Source organism: Bolinopsis microptera, chromosome 13 (assembly GCF_026151205.1).
Source record: "Bolinopsis microptera isolate Bmic1 chromosome 13, MBARI_Bmic_1.0, whole genome shotgun sequence".
Classification (NCBI taxonomy): domain Eukaryota; kingdom Metazoa; phylum Ctenophora; class Tentaculata; order Lobata; family Bolinopsidae; genus Bolinopsis; species Bolinopsis microptera.
The window spans coordinates 5,474,317-5,500,233 of NC_087084.1; the positions used below are offsets into that span (position 1 = coordinate 5,474,317).

Sequence of the window (25,917 nt, forward strand, 5' to 3'; positions counted from 1 at the left end):
TCTTAACTTTTGCACCTGTGTCTCAGGAATTTTTGCAAATCTAATCCTAAGATACGAGGCTGGGGGAGGCTCTATATATCTGATCGCGAGAGTCAACATGTCCTTCACGTACTGTGCTTAGAACTTTAGTAAGTAAATGTGGTTATTGCTGATCTTTAGCAGGCAGAATCGTGACTTTCATTGCGAATTGAAAAAGTTTCCGTACTATGTTTTTAGGACTTGAAATCGATTTGTGAGCAAGGTACGAATACTTGGCATTCCTCCAATTAATCAAATACGGGCGGACTATTTATGGCTAGATATTTCTAGCAAATAAAAACAGACACATAATGACATGATTTATAACAATATTTTATATTGAAACTTGAATTATTTACATGCAATTCTGAAAGGTCCGGCAGTCCCCATCAAACTTTGAAAAAAACGTGCCGAAGAAAAAACTTACATTTTTAGCAATCTTCTTTACAACGTAGGAACTCTTGGTATGCTTGTTCTCCGCACCGTGCACCACTGAAAGTGGACCACTGAAATGATTTGTCTGTCAACAATCTCTAGGTGATTTACCGTGCCTTAAAACAGTAAATACAACAAGGTTTTCAACAAGGTTGTTGTAGCTTTAAGGAATATTTCATACCTAGAGCAAGGTTCACCGACATTGTAGGTATCTTCAAGAGATGTCTTGAGAGAACTGGCGAAGAAATAGTCAACCATCGCTTTACTTTGAAAAGAGAGAGTTAGGTTTATTTACATAATTAGGTTAAATATAACAACTCACTTACTTAATTGACGGGAAAATATTTTCCAAAAGGCACCGTCAAAGTGTTCACAGAATTTATATGGAGATGAATATGAAAGGTTTCAATTTTTTAATAAGATGACTGAGCAGGTCATTTGATTAGTTTGGCGGATTTTTATTTGACAATTCCGTCGTCTATATTAATTAGTTTCCACTAGTCAAATAAGCTTTTCTGTACTTTTAGTTATTAATTTTACTTTTAACAAATTGACTCTGTCAACAAGCAATAAAAGATGTTTTTATTCTACAAATTGCAATACATGTTGATGCTGCAAGGTGCATGGTACTGGTGCATCAGCATCAGTGATCAGTATCATAACAGTTTCTCCTGTACTGTGTAGTAAATATTGTTGGCATTTCAGAGCCGACACGATTTATTATAAAGTACGGCCAATTTGTCATTCCGTTGTTATGTTCAGGCTGAAAATTATCTCTGTCGAAAGTTTATTCATTGTTATCTAACCCCAATATTCTCTAGGTATGGGTGAACCCTCTCCTTCATTCAGCGAGATCCTCGAGAAAGGTTACCCCCCAGAATGGCTCCCCTTCATCATAATCGCAACAGCCATGACCCTCGCAATGATAGTCCTGGACATTTGGGCATTTATCCAACACAAGAAGTACTCCACCAAGTTCCCCATTCAGTTCATGTGCACTATTGGTATCCTCCAAGTTTACCCTTTCTTCTGCTTTATGCAGCTCATTGGTATGATAGTACCTAAATCTCATGAAGTAACTGTGTTCTTGTCGGAAGGGTTGGAGGCTCTGACGTTTCTCTTCTTCCTACGACTTCTCTTCACTTATATGGGAGGGAAGAAAGCTACCAAGTCTACCTTGAAAGGTGCTCACATGCATATTAACGTTCCTCCTCTGTGCTGTTTGGTTTGCTTACCCCAGGTGAAATTCACTCGGAAGTTCTTCATTTTCTGTGAATTTCTGATCGGCCTGTATGCAGTGTACTGTCTGGGAGTTGGGTTTCTAGAGTTGATTATGATGCTTGATGCTGGTGATGGGTACCCAAACCCAGATAAGGGTGCTCACGTGATATCGGGTACATTCGGAGCAATCTATCACGTTCTCTTGATAGTTTTACTCTTCTTTGCCATATATGGTCTGTCCGGAATTTACCACAGCGCAGAGGAGCTACTCGGCCACAGAGGTATAGTCAAGAAATTCCTCGTTTACAAGATCTTTACTCTGCTGGCAAAATTCCAAGACCTGCTCTTCGGCACTCTGGTTCATCATGACGTTATCACGGATGAAGACTTCAAATACAACGAAATATGGCCCGCTGGTCTCAGAGTTCGCAATTGTGTTGCGTTTGCCATTTGTGTTGAAGCAATGATTTCGTTTCCGTTAGCACTGAAATTCTACAACATTGCTGACTATGTTGTCATTGAAGACAATGGGACTGAATTAAAACGGAGCAGTAAAGAAGATAATCCAGATGTAGTGGAAAATGACGCAGTTGAAGCTTGTTGAAAACACTGAGAAAGTGTGATTCGATAATATTAAATTAGATTTGAGTTTTAATTCATGGTAACTTAAAATTTAACTTTTCACGATTTATGTCTAAGTTCAAGGAGTAGTTTCATTTTGTTCAATGTGACTCCGCCGTGGTTATTCAAATCGAAAAATTACTTAGTGAAAATTCAGCAGCTTGATACAAATTTTATTTTTCCTCAATATTTTCCTAGATCAAACTGATTTTAAAGTGAATATAATTATGGTCAGAAGTTTCCTACAATTGAAACATAAAAGGAGCAGAAGTATAGTCTGACACTGACAAAACACTATTTAACATTTCTTAATAATCAATTATGAATTATGGCTGATAATATTAGAACTCAGTCATGCAAAGAGATTGCGCTTGATTTTACAGATAATATATCTTTTACTGTCAAGTTTGCTGTTATGAAAATATTACCAAGATTGAACAAATATTACACATAATATTTATGAGATTGACTGCACCTTTAAATCTGAGTAACCATTTTCACAATAATAATTTAAGAAACTGTTTGTCGGTCAAACCTTGTGCAACACTAAACTGATTTGACTGTACATGGTCATTGGTCAAGAAAATTTGTTGGTCAACCACAGTTAAGATCCGACGAGCTAAGATGAGGGGGGTTGTCCTGTTCAGTACTAGACGAGCTAAGATGAGGGGGGTTTGTCCTGTTCAGGCGAACACTTAAGTTGAGAAGCTAACCGCTGCAAAGTCTGCTTATCCTCTTCCTCCAGCACCGCCATCGTCTCCTCCATCCTATACTTCTCCACGTACACCGTGTTCAGAGTTTCTTTCAGATATCTGATTTTCATGTTCAGGTCCAGGTCATCAAAGAAATCCTCCTCCCAAAAAGAAGGGGAGACAACCGGTCTACTGGGTGGGATATCTTGTATCGAAACTTTATCTTCTCTCAGAGATGAGTCTATTTCGTCAAGACTCCTAAAGGTGCTTGAAAGCTCCCCCTTCAAGTATCTGAAATCCAGCATGGTAAGGTCAGGTAACAATGCTTTCAGTTTATTAGGATAAGAGTTCAGATGGCAGACAGGGTTACTTATGTTACCATCTCTCAGAATCAGCTTCCTTAAATTGGGAATTGTCTCCAACAGCTTTAGTGATTCCAGACTTGAAAGTTCATTTCCGCTGATGTTCAGGGAAGATAGAGTTGGCATGTACTCTAGACCCTTCAAAGAGGTTAATTTGTTGTTACTTAGATCCAATAGTTGTAGACTTTGCAGTTTGAAAAGCGGTGATAGGTCCTTGACCCGGTTGTAACCGACGTCTAGAGATACCAGATTCTCGCACATGTAAACACAACCCAGGTTCTCTATTCCTGTGTTTTTAGCATGAATGTGAATGACGCAAGTAAGATCAAAGTCCCCCGTCAACCTTTTCACGAATTGTTCGCTAAGATAACCGTCTTCAACCATTTGGTAATCTTCAGCTTGATCATCCCTCGACATTTCCTGGATTCCTCAATACATGTATTAAGTTGTAGTTGTGAAAATAGTTTAAAATCTTCAGCTCATTCGTAAATCAAATTAGTCATGGTCAGAACTTTAATTATGAGCAAATATAAGGTGGCAAATACAGGTCATTGAAAAAATAGTCGTAGAAATAATAAGTCTGAACATGAATCAGACCAGAGTATGATCGGGCTCCAGTTGAAACTGCAACTGTGAACATAAGTGCTCTGACCGCAATTCAAGGGAACGAGATACTTGATTAATAACTTATAAGTTGTCAAATCAAATCAGAAATTACGTAGAAAAGCGATTTTAATGGTAATTTTTGCATACCAGCCACACTGCAGATAACCTGACAGAAAAGGCCCCAATCGTTTAACAATATGAAGTTAACATGGAGCGTTGTTATCAATCCAAAAAAACATCTAAGAAGCTTGTACAATGCACATATAATATAGATAAAAGATTGTATGTGAGTTTCTGTAACTGTCTTTTATCAATAATTTATCGGTATTCGGTATCATATTCTATTGTATACAACAAATAATTCAGAAATTCTAAGTTCACGAGATATGAAATGGGTAATGCCTCATGGAATTTCTCAAGGAATTATTCGGATATTTATGTCTATCGTGTGCACAACAGTGGATTGTTATTTATCTAGTATACAGCTCCCTGGAAAGTTTGTGATTATTGAAGTAATTACACTGCTAGATGATCACTGGATACGTATAATAATGTTCATGGAATATGGATAGTCCATAAACTGTAAATGAAGGGGTTTTTGAAACATACCGTAGAATGGGGGAACTTCGCCATGTTTTACAGCTATTTCATGTTATTTAGAAAATACGACACGAGTACTTGAAAAAGTTTATAGCTCATATGAACAGGATTAGTAAAGCAAATGTTTTCGTATGAACCACATCAGCCAGGCATAAATAGTCAGCTAGATTGGTGCCACTGAAATCAGGGCGAAGTTACCCTGCAATATGGGGTAACTTCGCCATTCTGAAACTATACCATATTCGGTGCTAAGCACCATACCACTCGAAACTCAATTATATTTCCTTGATATACCTGCCAATTTTACTTATCTATCTCTAGCCTGCGTGTTACAATGGGCAATTTGGTCGCCGGGGTAACATCGCCATGCTGCGGGTAACATCGCCGGGATGAAGTAGAAATGTAGTCGAACTTCGCCAATACACGTGCGTGACTTTGCCAGCCGCGCGCGAATTTCGCGCCAAACTTCGCCGAACAGATGGGATCAGAAGAGGGTAACTTCGCCACACACAAATTTGAAAACTTCATAATATCAGTTGTGTGCATCATGGCTAACTAAATTTGCCCTTAAATGAACAGGACATATGCTAATGATGTCACACAGAATTAATTAAGGATATAATTGTAAAATATGGGAAATATGCAAGCAGGAAATTTTAGCCACTTTATAGCAATATTTCATGTTGCCTGAGTTTAATTAACATAGTAAACGTTTATTTTTGAATAGGAATACCTTTATAACCATTTGTTCAACACAATACTATACAAAAACTCGATCTCCTAACAATTCAAAACAGTAAAATGATTATTTGAAAAATAGTGGCGAAGTTCCCCGACACGGCGATTTTACCCCAATCTACGGTAAATGATACGATAGTTTTAATAAGAAATGCTTTTCAAAATGCGTCGTAGCTTTTCAGGGGTTATTCAGCTTTTTGCTCCTGTCTAATTCCTTCCGGGTACTTGGTCAATGCCCCACCAATCTTGTCTAAGTGTTTGCAACTTTAGAATCAAAAGTTGCTACTTTCGCATTCTCAGTGGGATAAAATAACAAATTTTGATATTTTAATATGTATGAACTCGGATATAAGGCGTTGAATGAATGTTTAGTTATTTTATAATAAGCTTAACTCTTTGCCAGATGGGGAGCACCGCGATCTGCAAACGATCTGTAAGCGATCTGTCATATTTATAGCGTTTGCATCATTTATTGTGCATTCTATAAAAGCTACCTCGAGTACCCCGAAGTTGTAAGCTCACTGTTCAGTTGTTCAATTACTTAATTAAACCGCTTCATTCTGCCTGATCAATTATGCTTCTCATCAACTAATTTACGTTGCCTAATAATTACTTTTTACGCTATTACTCAAAGAACCTGGTTCACATTTTCCTATTTCTAGTTTAGCACAATTCCAAAGGACTGGCACAATTCCAAAGGACTGGCCGATTTGGTTTAGTGAAAATAGGTTTCTTTAACATTTTGGCGACAGAATTGCGTACCATGGATTAGCATATGATTAGGATACAGTGAATCTATAATCAGGGTATGATGAATGGGGACTTGCCACCCCATGGTAACATTAAAATATATCAACTCTGTTACATCGTTTCCTCGATAAATGTAATACATTTGCTTCGTTGTTTAATTTACTGTGAGCTTACCTCGGTTAAAATCTTCTATTTACGATGAAACAGATTTTGAGATTTCGTAGGCTGTCAATCTGTCAAGGGTCGAAGTTTGTCCTTGTCTAAGTTTTTAAATCGCGACAACTATTATAGGGGGTTATTCCTGTCGATATTTGTTCCTTGTGTGTGGTTTGGAACAGATATTAGGTTTTCAAGAAAATTAAAAGGTTTCTCAAGCTCAGCATCGCACAGTCTTCAATTAAGGACATACCGATAGCATAAAAATGAGCGACATTTTGTCAAAAACTTCACACTCACATTGAACTAGAGTCTGAAAATATTCCCGGATGCCATAAACCGATCTTGAGCTATCAACACTGATCACGTGGTTGACTTGTTTGTGACACCCTGTACTAGGTCGGCTTATACAGCAATGATAATTGCAAAGAGATAAGGTATCACATCTTACCTCCTATTTTCTCAAGATGATCTGGTTTTCTTGTCTGAGCATTAAGCATTAGTCTAGTAAAATTCCCATTTTAAATTCAACTTCGACCCCAAAGTTTGATACCTGGAACTTATCAGTATCAAGGGAACATCCGGAACTAATTTGCCTGCAGTAGATTTTCTGGGTATCGCCACCAAAATCTTGGATATTTACTCTTGTTAAATATTTTCCTTTGTTACCGCAAAAATTATTCTGTTGTTTTAATAATTTGAGTGGCCATTACATTCATACCATAAATTTATTTGTAATTAAATTTACGTCCGAGGAAGGAGGATAAGGCAAAGTAATTAAAATGCAAAAAGGAGACGTAGGAGAGACATCCCTAAATCTTACAGCATTGGAAAGCATAGATGATCTGCATGAAAGACATGATTTAAAGAAGATATTCACCTTGATAGAAGAAGGGGACCATACAGGGGTGGAGAAGGTTCTGGCAGAAATGGGTCACAAAGTTGAAATCACACCAAAGATAGGTTGCTCTCCTATACACTATTCTAAGTTGAATTTTGTCAACTGGGAGGATGAAAATGAAGATAGTCCACTGATCAAGGCAGCTAAGGTCGATTGCAAGATGGTCCGAATTATAATCATGTACGGAGGTAATCCTAACCATGCCAATAAGGATGGAGACACACCATTAAGCATAGCAGCATATCGAAGAGACAGAGATACCATTGATGCACTCTTCTTGGCTGGTGGAGATCTCATGCCTGCTGTTCAAATTTTGACTTCCCCGTTGAGGTGCGAGTCAGAAAAGCATCTGAAAGAGTATTCCCGTAATGGCCAATTCAGTATAAGGCCATTGAAATTTCTATTGGCAGGAGATGTCTATCTTAAGTGTAAAGATCCCATCAAAACAGCTTTCGACGTCTGTAAGGACATCACAAGCATAAAGAATGAAAGGATGGAATTCGAAATTGAATTTGAGTCAATCATTGAAGATGCAGACTCTTTTGCGTACAAGTTTCTGAGCCATTGTGATAACATGCTTGAAGCTAGGGAGATATTGACATCGTCCGATAAACTGCTTTCAACTGCAATAGGACAAAGTAAGAAAAAGTTTGTCTCTCACCCATTCAACTTGCAGATCATTAATGAACAGTGGTACGGTAAATTTCATAGCACATTTTTCCGTGGTAAGGCTGTTCTGATACTCAAGTACGTGACAAGTCCAATAGTGCTTCCATTACTCTTTCTTAAGTTCTTCTTTTATGAAGAGTGCTGCGGTGTTCCTTTCATGAAGTCATCTGTTTCTAATCTATTGAGGTTTATATCCGTTCCTTGTGTGTGCTTCGCAACAGATCTAATAAATTACATAATTTTTGCGGTTGTCATGATTGCTGCCTGCCTAACCCCGTTCAATGGGGAAGATTTAGCAGGAGGACTAGGAGGTGAATCATACAAGGTGACCTATGTCGAATACATACTTTACTTCACAGTATTTGCTAGGATTCTCATGGAAGCTGACCAACTTATTCAAAAAGGCTTCATGAAACATTACAACAATTTCTGGAACATGGTAGACGCAACCGTCCTGGGACTCATAGTGACAGCTGCTATTTACAAGGGCTACATAAATGTTGTAAACACCAGTGACAACGATACGTTTTCGTGCGAAAATGTCAAACAGAAACTTCGACATGAAGATTCTATGAACGTGAACTATATCTATGCTGTTGCAGAATTCGTCTTGGTACTTCGGCTTCTCGGTCTTCTAGAAATTCACCAGTCACTAGGCACTATGTTGATAGCATTGAAGCATCTGATTGCCGATGCCGCGAGGTTTGGTTTGATACTCGTTATTGTGATGTTGGGAACAACTGTAGCTATTTACTCGATGACTATTGCTCTGAATGAATGGAATAAGGAGTTGTCTACGTTGTCTTTAACGTGCGACAAAGTAGAAGTCCCAGATGCTTTTGTCGACTTCCTTGAAACCTTTAGAAACGTCTTTTGGGCAACTTTCGGACTTTTTGATGTTGTGGTATGTTATGATTAATAGGTTCGCTTATCTTTATAAGTTTATACCAATATGAAACGTTTTGCTCTTTCTGCAGGCCATGGAAGTACTATGCAACGTGACATTCTTATTTATCATAGTAACTTGGACATTACTGGAATAATTTGGAACATGAAGTGGATCCCACAAAATAGCTAAGGTAACAATAAGGCTGATATAATATGATGCAATATTTTCAGGAATTGAAGATAACAGGGGATCAACCGACTACATACTTGATAACTTTAATTATGATTCTGTACGTTCTTCTTTCATGCATACTCTTGCTGAACATGCTAATTGCCATTCTGGGCAACACGTTCAGCAGGGTGATTGATAACTGTGATATCGAGTGGAAATATGCACAAAGTAAACTGCTCAAGGTAATTATTTTCAGTTAATTACATCTTAGTTTTAAATACAGGGTGGCCCAAAAGTCAGTGTGCAAACGTTGGGTCTTATACCTCCGCCGTGTTTTATATTTGAGGGTTGTTGCTTTGCAGATGGTTTACTGTACCTACTGGTTCGAGGATTCCGTCACCAAAATTTGAAAATTCGAATATTTTAGACCACGCCCATTCAATATTAAAACACTTATATTGTTCTCCCCGAACATGCTAGATGTCTTTTTTTTCAGAGACGGTAGATTATTAACTGTTGCATATGATCTGAAAATATGAGGCGAAACGGATCAGAAATGACGAAGTTATCAAGCATTTTCTGTATCTAATTAACAAAATTGACTGGGTGATAAATGTGACACCGCGACACGACACCTTAATTGGGCAGCCTTCACGATTCCCATAATGTTTAACGGGGTGGTTAACGGGGTCACCTAATCACGTGATTAGGTAAACCAATCACCTGATCACACGTAATGAATAACCTCGTTAAGGGTTATATCTCGGTCATCTGAGAAGCTAGAACTCTCATTGTTTCAGGGCAAACGTAATTTAAATGGCCAAACACAATTCAATAAAATTTGGCTCGATCCGATTATCCAAACTATCAAATAAATGCGAAAATGAACCTTCTTTTGAAAAAAAAATGAACACAAATATGTTTCGATTTGACAAATGTCTCGAACCAGTGGTGGTAGTAAGTCATACTAGAACAAATTATTTCAATTGGGCACTCAGTGACTGAGCTATTAAGGCCAACGTTTGCACACTGACTTTTGGCCCACCCTGTATATTAATTTGAGATTAAATATATTAATTTGAGATTAATAAGAACTGATTGACACAGATAGAGTACAATTTGTATAGTTGTATAGTCTAGATTACAAATATTTTTGAGAAATTGACGATGAATATTTCAGGAGTACAGCAGAGCACAACCTTTGCTATTTCCATTTGTTCCCATCGCCTTCCCTTTCATGATCTGGTTTCGAGCAAAGTTGAAGCAAGAACACACAATGAAAGATACCAGAAACCAAGCAAAACATGACAAGTTGATTGCTGCTGTATGTGACAGAATTATGTTCGGAGACCTAATGAGTGGATCTAAAACTGATGGGGATACGATAAATAAAGCTCTGGACAAAAGAGTGTCGTTGAAGAGGCAAGAATCGGTGTTGGCGGTGATAGCAGAAAAAGTAAAAGAAAGGGGGAATGTCTAAATAAAAGATCCATGACGCGAGGAGTAGATTTCTATGACTTGATTATAATATCCAGAAAACGAGACTTTGACGTGAGTAGGATTGAAGCCTGGATCTGTTGGCCAATTGGACATTTTAAAGTATATTTTTAGATGAATAATACAGTGGTGCAGTTTCCAAAAGTCAGTAGACACGTTGTCTTATAACAGTCTTATAAAATAGCCATGTTTCATATTGGTTCTACCTGTAACTTTGCAGATGATATGCTGTAACTAAGTTCATACCAGGATCCCGTTGCCAAAATTCAAATATTTGATTTTTAGAGGTCGCACCTATATCTCGTTAACAAAATTGATTGGGTTATCAATTATCTTGTAACAGCATGCACAGACACCGTAATCGGTCATTCTGCATGATTCCCATAGCACAGATCTAGTGCCAACCCAATCACCTGACACCTGATCGCAAGTAATGAATAGACTATTTTTGCTTGATATATTGGTCATCTGAATAGCTAGCTGCTAGAGCTCCCATTTTTCAAGACAAGTGTATTTTAAAGGCCTGAACACAATCCATTACAATCCAATCATTCAAAAATATCTAAAAAACCTCAAACATGTTCATTCTGAAAAAATGAACATTCTTAATCTTATATTATATTATTTGATATATGATAGCAAGCCATGCCATGATAGAAAGAATTATTAGACTTTTGGCCCCCTATACTTGTAGTAAAACAAAGATTTTAGTAAAACAAAATCATAAGAGTTGTGCATGATTACATTCAATAGTAGAATGATTGAAGCTCATTGGTGAATGAAAGAAGTTTCTAAATGGTGTTTTTACCTTGAAATAAAAGTTCAGTTAATTTACATATTTCTTATTTTCAAGAAATTGTAAACAGCATGATACATTAGTATAGTGTAGAGTAGATACATTATAATATAATGTAGTGTGTAGTGTATAATGTGTATTGTGTAATGTGTAATGTAGTGTATTATCCGTTAAAGCTTGTTCATAAGAGATCAAATGTTTCATTTGTGTGGCACTATGAAGGAAAAAATGTTTTCCAAATTATTTATAAATAGAATATACTGGGGGGGGGGGATATCCCGTTGGTGGGTGGGTCATTTTTCTCCCAAAAAACAGTGAGTATGATGGTACTAACTCGTGGGTCTACTGCTCATATCCCAGAAAACAGTTAGCACATGGTACATAACTAATAAAACAAATATTTTAATAAAACAAATATTTATTTTTACGGCACAATCAAACAATATAAATAATAAATAAATCAGGGGAGGTTTGAAGAGGTTTCAAGTGCCGAAGGCCACTGCTTATCTTTAGGATTTGAGAGTTACCTGTGCTTGAAACCCCCTCAACCATCCACTACGTCAATATACTTATTATACAAATATAGAAAAATATAATAATCTAAAATTACTTATTGGTTTAGTTTGGTGACACAGGAGAGCCCAGTTGAGTTTTACTTTAGGTTTAGTTTTTAAATCATAGTTTAAAAGGTTAGCCATGTTTCATGGCAGAGAGAGATATCATGTGTGCAGAGCCGTACCGGATGTAGAATTTGAGATATAATATAGATTAGTTACCAATTACCATGTATTAGGGTCATCTCGATGTTGGAGGGATAGTGCTTTTTAAGGTTAGATTTAATAACACCTGACGAGGCTGATAAGTCTGAATTTTTGGAAGAACCCGGGATTATTATCCCATCTTCATTAGCATCACATATTTCGAATACATAGGGGCTGAGATCATTTCAAATTTTCGTAGAGGTGTACAAAAAGTTCTGTTTGGAGATATTTGTGACTTATTGTGGACAGCACCAGCGTGCTCTTTTTGCTACGGCGGGCATGCGCAGTCGCTATCAAAAGGGCCCAGAATTTTTCAACCTGTGAAGGGGATGGGTTAAAAATTGGCCAAAAAGTGATTATGTAATATGTGAACAGTTAGGTTCACGAGGTATGTAATGTGCAATGACTCATGGAGTTTCTCAAGGAATTATTCAGATATGCATGTCTATTGTGTACACGATAAACTGATCAGTTCAAGCTGCACAACAGTGGAGTAATGTACAGATCGCCTGTAAACTGGTAGGCACCGAAAGTTTGTGATTAATGAAGTAATTGCACTGTTACTAACATGATAATGGACACATATAATAATGTTCATGGAATATGGATGGTCCATAAAAATAGCAATCATTCAGCAACTGAAGCCTTCAGTTGAAGGGGGTTCTTGAAACATATAAATGATACGATAGTCTGTTTCAAAGAAAATGTGCTAATCGTCTTAGGTATTCAGAAGTTATTAGGTTTTCAAGAAAATGAAAAGGTTGCTTAAGGGGGCAGGGGGGGGTCTTTATGAAATTTCTCTCGAAATTGATTTTATAGTTGTTTCTGATAGAGGGGAGTAATATCTACCAGATGTTTTTGGTCCCATGGAAAAATATTGTTCCTAGCCGAAATTATTGCCGGTCAAAGGTCAGCGCTTATGTGTAATTGTATTGCGCGAGCGATTTTCAATCGCGCGCCCTGAAAATCGAGTCTAAAAATCTATCTTCTCCTACATTTTTTGAGCAATCACCTTAAAACTTTCAGGATATGTTCTAAGGACCATTTAGAAACTTCTGGTCTCTCAGAATTTTAAAATAGGCCTTAGAAAAGTTTTTATTCGATTTTGAAAATCTTGGACCTCGTTTTTTGACGATTTTTTCAGGTCCAAGATTTTCAAAATCGAATAAAAACGTTTCCAAGGCCTATCTTAAAATTCTGAGAGACCAGAAGTTTCTAAATGGTCCTTAGAACATATCCTGAAAGTTTCAAGGTGATTGCTAAAAAAATGTATGAGAAGATAGATTTTTAGACTCGATTTTCAGGGCGCGCGATTGAAAATTGCTCGCGCAATACAATTACACATAAGCGCTGACCTTTGACCGGCAATAATTTCGGCTAGGAACAAAATTTTTCCATGGGACCAAAAACATCTGGTAGATATCACTCCCCTCTATCAGAAACAACTATAAAATCAATTTCGAGAGAAATTTCATAAAGACCCCCCCCTGCCCCCTTAAGCTCAGCATCGCATAGTGTTCACTTTAGGACATGCTGATAGCATAATTCATAAAAATGAGTTAGATTGTAAAATCTAATTATAATTGGATTGTAAAATCGCAAAAATGGTATTATTATTATACATTTACAAATAAATCTAAATTTAAATTCAGCTATATACACAATACACAGCCCGCCGCGCAGACAGCCACACATTGCTGAGAGATTCTCAGGTGCAGATGTAAGCGCCGCGCGCGCGAGGTTTGTTATTTTACAATTACATGTCACGATATATTATTAATTATCAGAGAATTTTAGAAGCAAAATAATAATTGCATATTGGGAAAATTTCGGTCGTTAACGCAGTACAGGGCGTGGACACTGCAATGCTAATAACGGAAAATTTTGAGGCACGAGTTTCATTCAGCTACCCAATTTATATGTGACATGTACTTGTATTAAATTCAGATAAATGTTAGTAACAATCGACGTCAACATTGTGCAACTGTAAACTGCAAAATGTTAACGTCGATTATCATTAAATCACATCTCGCAAGTTACTAATTCTTTGCACTATATATGTTACGTCACTATAGCATATGTCATTCATATTGTACGTTATATAAGATAAGAATAAACATTTTATAATTGTTTCAATGTTCAACACTGCTAAAAAACAAATACCTACTTGCCCATCGATTAAGCAGTCGCCAAAACAAGGCTCAAAGTTAATTTACCTTCACACCTCGTTTTGGAGACTGAAGGATGTCAATAAATAAATAATGGATAACATTAATACTGAATATGATGGATAATCAGTAATATCAATAAAATCCACAATCACTAATCATGTTTTCGATGGGCAAGCACTCGCAACTGGATGCTGAAACAAACGGCGCAAGTCTTGCACCGTTCATGCAGCATACGTCGCGAGATATCATGAGCTCCGCTAACTCTGCGATTCTAACGGATGAACTAGGCTACCCCGACAGAAACACAGGTAACAGGGGGTTGTGGAAGGACACGAACACTGTTCGTTAACTCGTACCCCGGGTACCCCCTATATAGATCTATGTCCCGCCGGAGAGAGCCCACCACCAGTCATATCGAAAGCAGCTTTTAATTCTGCATTATAAATATCGCGTCGTCATAATAAATAATATACATTACCACTACACACTTGTCACTACACACTTTTATGCACAGTTCAACTAAAATATTAACAAGAGACAGAAGAGTTTTACATCGGCTCAGCACCGCAAGGACGTTGGCTATACACGTGGTTCATAAATTAGTTTGATTTGGGTACTGTTCGACCGGGAAAGTGGTCGGAATTAGTTCTCATAATGAGTGATCACTGTCGTCAGATATATTAGAGCGGGAACTCCCCCAGGTTCCGGACGAAACGCGCACAGTATTTAGAGTATCAGCGCGCAATGCTGTGCGCGTTCATTCCCATATTGTTTTATCATTCGGCGATCGCGTTCAACGTGACTGGTGAGGAAGTACTATGTTGTTTACCTAAATTCAAGCATGGTATCCATAGATAAGATTATCAGTCAGTAAGTGGGAATAACAGGCAAGTATCACTTCTCACTCAGAATTCAGTGAAATTTTTGTCACACCAATCAGTTCCATACCTGTTTTGAGCTCTTAGAAGTGACTGTTTAAGCAAATTCTTGACAGAGCTGCAAGGGGAGGTGAAATTCATCGGCCCAACTTTACGAAATTCGTTCCACAGCCATGCAGATTTGTACATAAATTGATTAGTTGGAGAGGGCGTGATTAACAAATTATCTTTCCTATTTGATAAGCCGAATAGGTAGTATAACGAAATTGGTACTCGTGACTTAATGATCTTAAACAATTCCATTAAACAACGGTATCTGTATAGGTTCTCTATAGCAAGTAGTTCGTGTTTTGTGAATAGAGGTTTGGTGGACTCTTTAACATAGAATTCAGATCCTAGACGTTGAGAATTAATTGGTCTTGCTCTTACTTATGGTAGGGTCCTAACTTCGAAAATAAAAGAGATTGAAACGTCTGGTTTTCAACAAAATGTTTGCTTTGTAAAAATAACGTTTCCCCAGGGAAAATTTAAAAACACCGTACAACGTAAATTTTGAATTATCGCAAAAAGTATTATTTTGGGCTTTATAAAAGTGCGCAGCTTTAACTTTGCGGATTTTTGTTCTTTGATTGGCTGAATAGTATTACGTGGTACAATTGCATTCTTGGAATGTTTGAAGCGTGCAAATGTAATGAACTTAATTACAACTTACGAGCGCGCGCGGAGTTCAACAAGCTGTGAAGACGTCATCACCTGTTGACCATTATTAATGATCTGGCCTGTGGCCCGGCGCGCGCTACTTCGTAGAACTTGCCATCGAGAAAAAAGCGGCGCGCGCTACTTCGAAGAAATTTAGACGAGTAACATCCGTCAACATCACCTGTCGTAATATTTTAAGCCAGTAACAAGTAAGGTCTGTTGGGTAAAATTAATATACTTTTCGTTTTATTAATACAATTATATTCCCATTACTGCTTAACGGGTGTCGGATTGATAATCGTGAAATATTTGTTCCAAATATCAGGACCGTCGACGAGTCCAACTCGGCGCGCGTCCTGGTAGGTTATAAACCTACAATATACAAATTACTGCGAGCTGTTGATTCGTGACGTCACATGCGTGATGCGCGTCTATGCCCTATGGTCTACAAAACATTCTTGCACAGTCAACAGTACATTGCATTTTCTACTTGATTCACGATGTCAATCCTTCCTAGCTCGGTGAGGCCCAGCATGGCCATGCATCTCGCCGATTTACGGAAGGTTGTGGTTGCGAGAATATGCGCGGCGTGGCCTAGTTTTGCATCGCACTACAAATTTTTGACAAAAATCTATTCCCTCTGTTTGTCAAAATTTGGGGCGCGCTATATACAATACGTATTGTCATACGTTGTATGACCCGCCGCGCACGAGTGCGCGGCTCCTCCTAGCTGTATCGTCGAAACTCTATAGTGAAGCGACCGTGGGGTTCACCACGTAATACAACAATACGTATAGTTTAATTTTTGCTTACAATTTCTTAAATTACAGATACAAATTAAGTTCTACGGCAATTGGATTCAATCACAAGTGTTTTTGACCATTGTTAATGGTCTGGCCCGGCGCGCGCGCTACTTCGCAGCACTTGCCATCTTTTAGTTCCAAATTTATAATAGTTAAAGAATAAAGACACAAAATTTGTAAAAAAATGTGTACAATTTGTACAACATTTATACAAGGAGGGACCCTTGTTGTTTGTGTTCGAGCTGGAAAATTATTTAAAACAATTTGTCTTCTAACATCACCTTTGATTCACGATGTCAATTCTTCGCAGCTCGGTGAGGCACAGTGGTGCATTTCGCCGATCTACCGAAGAATTGCGAGAAGAATTATTTGATGCGCGGCGCGACCCAGTAGTCATGGTAGTGCATCGCGCTACAAACATTACCTATTTGGTACTAAAAGATTCGTTTTCTCAAGCTGATTACGATTCTGTAAAAATTATTTCCAAAAAAAACTGACACTTTTTGAGTTATAGGCATTTTAAGCCTTAAATCTTCCATGTTTGGCCCTTTTTTACGATAAATTTTACTAAGTTGTTTGAGGCCACATTTTATACCTTAAAACTCAAAACTGAGAGAAATCCTGTTCCAAAAAGTTTGCTGTTTGATATGATCATCAGCTACACTCACAAAAATTTTTGAAGCGATATCTGATGACCTGGGCGAGTAAGTGGTTTATATAAAATGTACAACTTTGGTGGTAGGCAAAAATTCCAATTTTTTCTCACCTAATTGTTCGGTCTGTAATTAACTTGGTCATTGATTGTTCAATTATATAATCCTTTAAAGGGTTGTCTTGTACGGAGTGTTCGTAATGTTCAGTAAAAAAATCAGCCAAAAAACTTTTAAAATGGTTGACGGATGTTACTCGTCTAAATTTCTTCGAAGTAGCGCGCGCCGCTTTCTTCTCGAAATGGCCCGATGGCAAGTGCTCGAAATGGCCCGATGGCAAGTGCTACGAAGTAGCGCGCGCCGGGCCAGATCATTAAGAATGGTCAATTAAAATGGCCGAACTATCAGTATTAGTATTACCAATTTGAATTATGAATTACAGTGACAGACTTCTCCAAATTTTAAAAATTTTCGAAAAAGAAAAAAATATTTTTTCTCGATGAGGGACTATTTTTAGAAAATTTTGTAGGTGTGCAATCTTATTCTTTTTGTCTATTTAACCATAATATAAAATAAAACCGATGTTCGGAGCAAAAACGTTTTTTGTGTATCTCCCCTTAATAGTGAATAGGAGGTCCATTTCGACAGTACCGGTAGTATTTTTTTAATGACAAAACTTTTCGGAGGAAACGTATCTTGAAGTTGAAAATATTAATTCTTCGAAGTTGTTTGCACTTATTGAGAATTAAATTATAAAAACAGTGGCGGGTCTGACTTCTGACCCATGAAATTCCAATTCTATACCAAAATCCAAATTGATTTAATATTGGGTTTTTCCCGAATTAATTTTGAAACAGTGGCGGGTCTGAGACCGACACCATAAAATTGTATAATATTTTACACGAGCTGACAGTATCATTAACTGTCTGATAAAGTAGAAAGTAGACTTTTACTGTCTGATAAAGTAGATAGTTTCAATATTAGTCCGTTAAATTGTCCTGCAACAAATGTCTCTTCTCGCTGTTATTTCTTATTCTCATTCGGGCAGTCATTGTCCTCATAACGACACATATCATTAAAGACAGTACACACAAACTCGACAAAATCAGGGAGGAATCTGAAAATAACATTATATAAGTGTTATTTATAGTGCACTAGTAGCAGGAGGGTAGGTGGTAGATTATATCGTAGTCATGTAGAATGTAGATTGTAGTCATGTAGAATTTAGAATTAGATTGTATATGGTAATTTACAGGAAAGTGTAATTCGCTAGTGTACGGAGGGCGCTGGCATGTTTTCGTGCAAATTAGTAACAACAAACAATAACAATTATTTTTGACGGTTTACATACTGTTGATACTTTGATACTGACCAAGTTTACAAATTTACAAAAAATCTTAAATATTAAAAGATATTCGTAAGTCGACCTTGTCCTTTTTAATGTTGAATGGTCATACCCGAGAATGAAAGATAGTCTGTGAGAAATCCAGCAATGAAAGGTCCACCGAAATAGAAAGCACAATAACCCATCAGCCAGATACTAGTTATTTTTGTCACTACCTCTGGTGTAAGCGGCCCCATTCTCAATTCCTGCAACAGAGAGAACAGTTCAGTTTAATATATATCCATTATATATATTTCAGAGCATTGCTCACAAGAAATATAATGTATAAACATGATTATATTTACAATCTCATATCAAGATCTGTCATACTCATATAGTGTGAACTGTGAGAGCTACAGGAGCAAATATTACACTTGTATATAGATTTCAGTAACCATGTTCTCCTACCTGCAAGTCATAGAGTGCTGTAAGGGTAGTTATACTGACTAAAGGATCTCCTAATCCAGCTAGGAAAACACCAGGAAATGCAGTTTTTGGAGCTACTTTGTAGAGGGATGGTATGAAGGTCGGAGGAAACGTTAGGTTCAATCCCACAAAGAGACAACCTGTTCCGATTGCCATGACCGTGTAATGGCTGAGTTTCTTAGATTGAAGAAGCACTCCCGTAAGTAAACCACCTGATGCCATTCCTACTGCAAGGAACGTTAGACACCGCCCTGCATACGATATAGACACACCAAAGTTCTCGTGAAGAAACGGTGTAACGGAAACCTGCAAAATGTGCAATTAAGTAAATTGTTAGAAATAGATTTGTTATCCTGGTCCTGATTCTTGAAATCTTGGTTCTCATGATAAAATATATGATATTGGCTTAGCTGTTTAATGTAAAATCCGGATTGGAGTATTGTTTATGAGTCGCATGGTTGTAATGTATTCTGTGTAACATTATATTTATCCCGGTTACTGCGACAAGTAAAAATGCTCTTATTAGGGAAAAGGAGTTTACGCTGTTTAATGTTAACACTATAAAAGGTTTACCTGTAGAACTCCATGATTTGCGTTGATCAACATGATCACCATCAAAGGAAGGATCAGAGCCTTTGTTAATGGAAGGTTGGATTTTTCAGAAGAATCGAGGACTGCGTTATCAGACCTATCAGTATCTTGTGAGGCGAGGTAGGTTTCTGTGTCAGGGAATGTGAGGAGGAGAAGAATAGCGGCCAAAAAGGTCAGGGAAGCTGCGAATATAAAAGGAACAACGTATCCAAATCTGTCATATAATAAGCAGCCAATACTCTCAGAGATTCCGTGTCCACAAAAGCATCCCATCAGTGCGACACTGTTCACAAAATCGAATTGTTCAGGAAAATGAACATGAATGAAGTCTACTGGAAGAAGATTAGAAGCGAAGGTAGCTGCTCCCTGTAAGATTCTCAAAATGAAAGAGAGGACCAGCATCAGCAAGTTGTTGTCTATAAGATAAACGACTCCAGTTGATAAGGAAATTGCCGTGAATGCAATTAATATTGCTGCAAAAATAAACCTATGTCGTTTTCTTTTCATAATTAATTCTGTACCTTTAGAAAGGTACATGAGCACGAAACCTAAGATTATGCTGCTTTCAAGTAGACCAAACACTTTTCCTGGGAGGTGACGCCGTTCAAAGGCGTCAGCAAGAAAGCCGTACCGTATTGAATTGCACATGCTGTAGGTCATACCGAAGAGAGCCATCACTACGACAAGAATTACTCTCCTGATCGAACTACCGTGTTTTTCTTTGGAATAAATCTCTTCTTCTGAAAACAAATCTCCTTGTATTAAAATAAAAATTTGATTGATTGACCTACCTTACTCTTAGCTTACAATTTGTACATGGACATGGTACAAATACAGTCAACAATGTAAAATCCGGATTGGAATATTGTTTATGAGTCGCATGCAGTTGCAATGTATTCTTGTGTAAATTTGTATTGATCCCGTTTGATGCGACAAGGAAAAATGCACTTATCAGGAAAGGAATTACTCAACGTTTCAATGATATTGATACAACATCATATTCATGATCTAAATATTATACAAATTTACACAAGAATACAATCAACAATGCAAGATAAGCAGAATAAGAAAGCGTTGTAATGTATTGTACTCACGTGAAAGGTTCATCTCGCAACTTTATGAAATGATGTCTACGTAAAATAAATTATGGTTAGCAAGACACATGAAATCAAGCCGCAATATATTTAATTGGGCCCTTCAGGCTATTAATTGATCGGTTTTACGGGGAGCACTAGGGGTGCAATTTAGATGAGGATATACAAGGATATACATTTGCATGCCACATAGAAAATGTGGCATGCAAATGGAAAAAGAAAAAGGTTTCTCTTAAATAAGGTAAACTCAGCAAGCTCAGCTACCTTCCAGCTATATACCTTATCGGACCTTATTTGGACGGACATTAATTGAACGCTGGAGGCCCTAACTTTCATTTTAATGTCCGTTCAAATAAAGTCCGTTCATTTAAGGTCCATCCAAGTTAAAGTCTGTTGAATCTTTTTCAAACATTTTTCTACTTCGAACTTTTTGTCAAGAATATGACAACTATGAGAACTTTAACGACGGAAAGGTTCTCCTTGGTCTGCCGGAGGCACAGAAAACTTTACTAGTATATGATGTTTTCAAGGGTCACTTGGCGAAAAATGTCAACGAAATTATGACAACACCATAGTTCATGAGCTAGTCCCCTCCAACATGACAAACTTGTTCCAGCCTCTAGATATTACGGTAAATCGTGTTGCCTAGGACATTGTCCGACGTTGTTATAGTTCATATAACTCAAGGGGAGGTAATGAAACAGTGCTAGGAAAGCTCCACCTGATGTTAAGGTTAACCTAAAGATAAAACCACTTCACGCCGAATGGCTTTTACAACGTGATTATATTATCAGTGCAGTGTGTACAACACCAACTACACCGATCAATTGCCAATCTAATCTGTGACACATTTTATTTATTATTATCACTTCGAGATGGCAGGGCCTACTCTCATGCTGTCTATAGGTGATGATTAACTCTGAAAAACTGGGGACAGCTGGGGAATGATCCCAGAACCTCGACATATCGCGTGCCTTGCTAGTCAAGCTCTAGTCACGTAGCACGAACGGCAGGGCGTACCGTATAGTAGAAAGGAAACGAGTAACTAAAAAGGAGAAATATTTAAATGCAAAAGTAATACAAAGTGAACGTCAACAGACAAAAAACTTCTAAGTTGTCGCTCCAAACGATTGCCGTGAATATAAATCACACTGCGTGTCTATCACAGAGAATAGTACTCAGTTAAACTGGCTATTGAAAATCGGATCCCTTACAACGATTAAGGGGCAACATAGAAGTGAGCTCTCCACTTCCGGGTATACTCTCAAAACTCGTCACGCCACACTGCGTGACGGCACAACGCATCTGCTTGCACCACGTGACACGCCGTCTCGCCAATGAGCACTCCACGATCGTTGATGCGCGGTTTGTCCATTGTTAATGGAGTGATGGACAAGGTTCTGAACAAAAATTATTATTTAAATGTTGTTAATTGTTGTCCTTCTTAAGCATCCAAAATGGGGGCATGTACAATGTACATCTTTTAAGAATTTGGGAGGGGTGGGTCCAGCAGAACACTCATTGCCAGTAATTAGCGATCAATGGAAAACAATAGAAACTTTATTGTGAGACCTTCAGACACATTTTCATGTTGAAGATTAAACTAACATAAACAAAAGGTGGAAAGAAACTGGGGATGTACATTAAAATAAGTAACCTTGTAGCTAACTAAAATTGCTACATTGGATAAGCACAGCCGTACATCCTTCCACCTGTTTATTGCCTAATCTTCAACATGAAAACGTGTCTGGTCTAATTTTTAGTGTTTCCCGATCACTAACTATTAAAAAGTGTTCTGTTGCAGGGTTGGGAAACCTTTTTTTGCGTTTTTAAAGAACCGGCGTTTTTTTTGCGTTTTTTAAGGGGGGGGGGGGGGGGGGGCAATGGATATTTTTTTGTGAAACTTGATTTCGAGATAGCAGTTGACCAACAAACTAGGACCAGTGACCAAACTTTTGAGGGGTCCAGGACCCCAACCGCCAAACGGTGCCCGCGGGGCAGCCACGCCCATATTTGGTCCAAACTAGGCCCAATTTAGCCAAATACTCTGAACATGCCCAAATCCAAGGTTTATGGTGCTCTACTTGTAGCTAGTGTTCTCCTGAACTCGTATATGAAATTTGATCAAGATTGGACAAAAAATGATTGAGTTATGAGCCAAAAACCATATGCCCATATTTGGGCATACGCACCAAATTTGGTAGATTTCGTCCCATAAATTGGTCAAATATCAATATTTTTGAATGAAATTTACTTTATACGAAAGATAAGCCTAAACTACATATTCTCTGTAAGTTATAGCTTTATATCTGTTTAAATGTGGATACTAAGGCGAAAATACCACAAAAAATGAAATAAATTGCCCGTATCTTGGTTCGCGATATTCGTGGAATTGATTTCATTAAAATTGTAACAACTCAATCAGTTTTCAAAATTTTCGCATGAAATTTTTGGAATCGGCTCGCAATCGCATTTCGACCTTATTTTGAGAACGGATTTTTGATTTAGGCCTCCAAAAAAATTTGGCGGCCAAATTCCAAAATTATCTCACAAAAATTCAGAATTTCGCCGCCAAATGCTAGCTTGGGAAATGCAATCAGCTCCGATAACTACTGGTAAGAGCCAATCATTACATTTACATATCCCCGACAACTAAGAACCTCTGGAGATACTTTAAACATTCCATGTGCTGTGCAAATCCGGACAGAAATGTTTCATTGCTCGAGAGGATTAAGTTGAGTAAACAAATTTGAATCGCCAAGTCGAAGTAATTACTAATTTATAGCTAAGAAAACGTTGAGATGAGTTTTCTTTCTAGGCGGGGATTCAGCCGTTTTTGAGTCTATACGTAACAGCTGCATAACAATAGTCCTCGTTCATTTGCCCTGAATGTCACAATCCTTTAGATTCAAATCTCAACTACATTGTTTAATTATCTAGAAGTTTCATCATCATCGGTCTTGCACCGAGGGCTAAATTCGAGGAGCTAACCAATTGTTTAATCTTCCAGCTCTCAAACTTTTGAAGTTTAGACTGTCCCTCATTACATCGGAACCAATATAATGGATATATTTCTTTGGTGCACAATAGTGGTGGTATGACAACAAACTCCGATGCAGCGATGAGCTTAAGTCGAGACTGAAAAGACAAAGACGTGAAACTTATTAAGAGACTACCGGTGCCAAACTTTGAAATTGTTGTTTTCTTGAAAACCGTTTCAAAGCTAAGTTTGAGCTAGATTATGAAACAATTGCACTGCCACACGTTAAATGTTTATCTGATGAGGGCGGTAGTAAACTGACCACAGCTATCTGCTATAACAAACCATGTATGATTATAATTAAACCATATCATTAACAATTGTAGGGGGCCGCGACATCGTATTCTAACTAGCTAACCCAACTATAACCGTCCAAAATATGGTATCGCAGTGGCTGATCGCAGTGGCTGATCGCAGTGGCTGATACGAGAACCAGCCCCTTTCGGACCTGGCTCACGTCCGTTATGTGAACACATGCCGAGAGCTGAGCTCTCGGCATTTGTTAAGAAGTGTTCGAGCTCTCGGAGAGCTCGAACACTTCTTAATATTATACTTCATAATACACAGCTACTTACTAAACTGTCATGTGAGTGAACCCTACCCACTCGGAAACATCACGTCATAGTAACATCAAGAAAAGGTGTGTGGTTCCATCTGCAAGGACGGATGATACCAGTATGAAGGTGGCGGGACAAAGCCTAAGGGACCCCCGCGCCCAGATGAGTGTTGGGAGAACACGTCATTGTAGCAGATTTATTTCTCCACAGATCACCCATGTGGACTCCGACTCTAATAAGAAAAAGCCAGCGAATTATTCTAAAACAGGTTTTACATTTGGGACATGGAATGTATTATCTCTGACCAGTAGTTCAATTCAGTTTTTCTAGCTATCAGAGAATATCTCTGAGTATAAGTTGGACTTGCTGGGTATAACTGAGACCCATATGCCTGGTACAGGATCAGAGCTACTGGATAATGGCTCTTTACTTATTTATTCAGGGAAGACGGACGGTATATGAAGGCGAGGTGTCGGTCTTACCCTTTCAAAGCGGATTAAAAAATACCGACTCTCTCGAAACGTACCTCCTGTATCAAGAGCTCCCGCTTCTGAGCTCGTGTTGCAAAGGGGAGGCCTGCCTTCCGAGAGGAAGCCTCGAGTCCAAAATTTGGTATCGAACTCGAAGGGTATGTGCGCCGTGCGGACTTCAAAAACCGAAAAATATTTTCGGCTCATAATGATCAGGGTAGCATGAAACGTGGACAAAAGTGGTTTTCAGATAAACTTTTTTTAAATGTTGACTTAGAAAATGTTCGGTCCGAGTCATTTTCGGTACGTACCTCCTGTATCGAGAGATCCCGCTTCCGAGCTCGTATTGCGAAGGGGAGCCCTGGCCTGTAGTCCAAAATCGTATATCGAAGTTGACCAGTAGTCGACATATGAAACTTGACCAGACGACATAAAGTTGACCAGTAGACATATACAACTTGACCAGATGACATAAAGTTGACCAGTAGACATACGATGGATTAAGAAATCAAACAGTAGGTGAAATCAGGGTTGCTGTTGATCGTCGTTTGTCAAATACTATTGATCGTTATTGATTTGTGATTTGTGATTCGCTTCACGATTGTTATTGTACTTGATGGACCGCTTTGTTAAACTGACTGCAGACAAACCGGCTGGACCTTCGTGTAGTAAACGGTCGGCCGTTTAAAAACAGGACAATATAACTGCTCCCGTTAGAGTGGCTGAATTGGGTAAAGCAACGTTTTACGCTGACATTTGGGAAGTTATTCTGTAGAGCCTGTAACATCGTCATAGATCACATATTCCTGGTGAAGGTTACATCTGTAACTAAAAGTTGTTTTTCTGTTCAGATCGCTGCTGAAATAAGTTTTCTTTGTGTACAATCATGGGTTTTCCCCGGGAGGTGCTTAGGACTTCTAAAAGGTTCGTAGCGCTACCACTTTCTGCGCAGGGGGCCGGGGAAAGAATGTCGTCCAGGTTGAGGTAAGCTTCAAGGGGTGTGCAGAGTAGAGGTGACATATTACAAATTAGATGGGGATAAAGGTGGCATACTAGGTAGTATAGGGATATGGGAATTGGGTTAAGGAGATCGTAGAATTCCATTTCAGATCATGTCAAAAGTTATGCCAGCTCTTATTGTTATGGACCCCCATCAGCCTGTGGCTGTATCAGATCATATGATGAGATCACATCCTCAAGCCCAATGCCCATGGGACATGAGCCAATCGAATAGAATAGTCAAGGAATATATGAACTCTAACTAAGCACTG

General features: G+C 38.2%; 5 protein-coding genes across 6 annotated transcripts in view; 2 read left to right on the forward strand and 3 right to left on the reverse strand.

Annotated features, from left to right (window-relative positions):
* The window catches only part of LOC134825031 (myosin light chain kinase A-like), a 27,146-nt gene extending 17,340 nt beyond the window's left edge, over positions 1-9,806 (reverse strand). For both annotated transcript variants that reach the window (XM_063837110.1, XM_063837109.1), the window contains exons 1-3: positions 9,803-9,806; positions 635-720; positions 446-524 (exon numbers count right to left, since the gene is read on the reverse strand). In XM_063837110.1, coding sequence (XP_063693180.1) covers positions 446-524; positions 635-711 — 156 coding nt within the window. In that variant the 5' untranslated portion in view covers positions 712-720; positions 9,803-9,806. The remainder of the gene's footprint in view (positions 1-445; positions 525-634; positions 721-9,802) is intronic.
* Positions 979-3,776, forward strand: LOC134825047 (organic solute transporter subunit alpha-like). Its single transcript, XM_063837127.1, has one exon. The coding sequence runs from the start codon at positions 1,277-1,279 to the stop codon at positions 2,276-2,278; it is 1,002 nt and encodes a 333-aa protein (XP_063693197.1). The 5' UTR covers positions 979-1,276; the 3' UTR covers positions 2,279-3,776.
* LOC134824729 (leucine-rich repeat-containing protein 61-like) lies at positions 2,954-3,766 on the reverse strand. Its single transcript, XM_063836703.1, has one exon. It carries the CDS (start codon positions 3,764-3,766, stop codon positions 2,954-2,956), a length of 813 nt encoding a protein of 270 aa, XP_063692773.1.
* LOC134825027 (short transient receptor potential channel 4-like) lies at positions 6,950-11,309 on the forward strand. The gene is made up of 3 exons (XM_063837091.1): positions 6,950-8,673; positions 8,889-9,071; positions 10,010-11,309. The coding sequence occupies exons 1-3, from the start codon at positions 6,982-6,984 to the stop codon at positions 10,307-10,309; spliced, it is 2,175 nt and encodes a 724-aa protein (XP_063693161.1). The 5' UTR covers positions 6,950-6,981; the 3' UTR covers positions 10,310-11,309.
* A 6,457-nt stretch (positions 11,310-17,766) lies between these two features.
* On the reverse strand, positions 17,767-20,617 carry LOC134824888 (MFS-type transporter SLC18B1-like). Its single transcript, XM_063836871.1, has 5 exons — positions 20,580-20,617; positions 19,468-20,225; positions 18,877-19,200; positions 18,542-18,674; positions 17,767-18,201 (listed from the first exon to the last, which is right to left on the reverse strand). Exons 1-5 carry the CDS (start codon positions 20,590-20,592, stop codon positions 18,065-18,067), a joined length of 1,365 nt encoding a protein of 454 aa, XP_063692941.1. The 5' UTR covers positions 20,593-20,617; the 3' UTR covers positions 17,767-18,064.
* Between the last annotated feature and the right edge of the window lie 5,300 nt (positions 20,618-25,917).

Bases quoted from the DNA above. Each gene is read 5' to 3' on its own strand.
- LOC134824888 (XM_063836871.1), bottom strand. The intron at 19,201-19,467 runs GTAAACCTTTTA...CACATTTTGCAG, and splicing joins CAAATCATGGAGTTCTACAG to GTTTCCGTTACACCGTTTCT. The intron at 18,202-18,541 runs GTATGACCATTC...TGTTATTTTCAG, and splicing joins AGACTATCTTTCATTCTCGG to ATTCCTCCCTGATTTTGTCG.
- LOC134825047 (XM_063837127.1), top strand. From the start codon at position 1,277: ATGGGTGAACCCTCTCCTTCATTCAGCGAGATCCTCGAGAAAGGTTAC.
- LOC134824729 (XM_063836703.1), bottom strand. From the start codon at position 3,766: ATGTCGAGGGATGATCAAGCTGAAGATTACCAAATGGTTGAAGACGGT.
- LOC134825027 (XM_063837091.1), top strand. From the start codon at position 6,982: ATGCAAAAAGGAGACGTAGGAGAGACATCCCTAAATCTTACAGCATTG. The intron at 8,674-8,888 runs GTATGTTATGAT...CAATATTTTCAG, and splicing joins TCGGACTTTTTGATGTTGTG to GAATTGAAGATAACAGGGGA. The intron at 9,072-10,009 runs GTAATTATTTTC...TGAATATTTCAG, and splicing joins CACAAAGTAAACTGCTCAAG to GAGTACAGCAGAGCACAACC.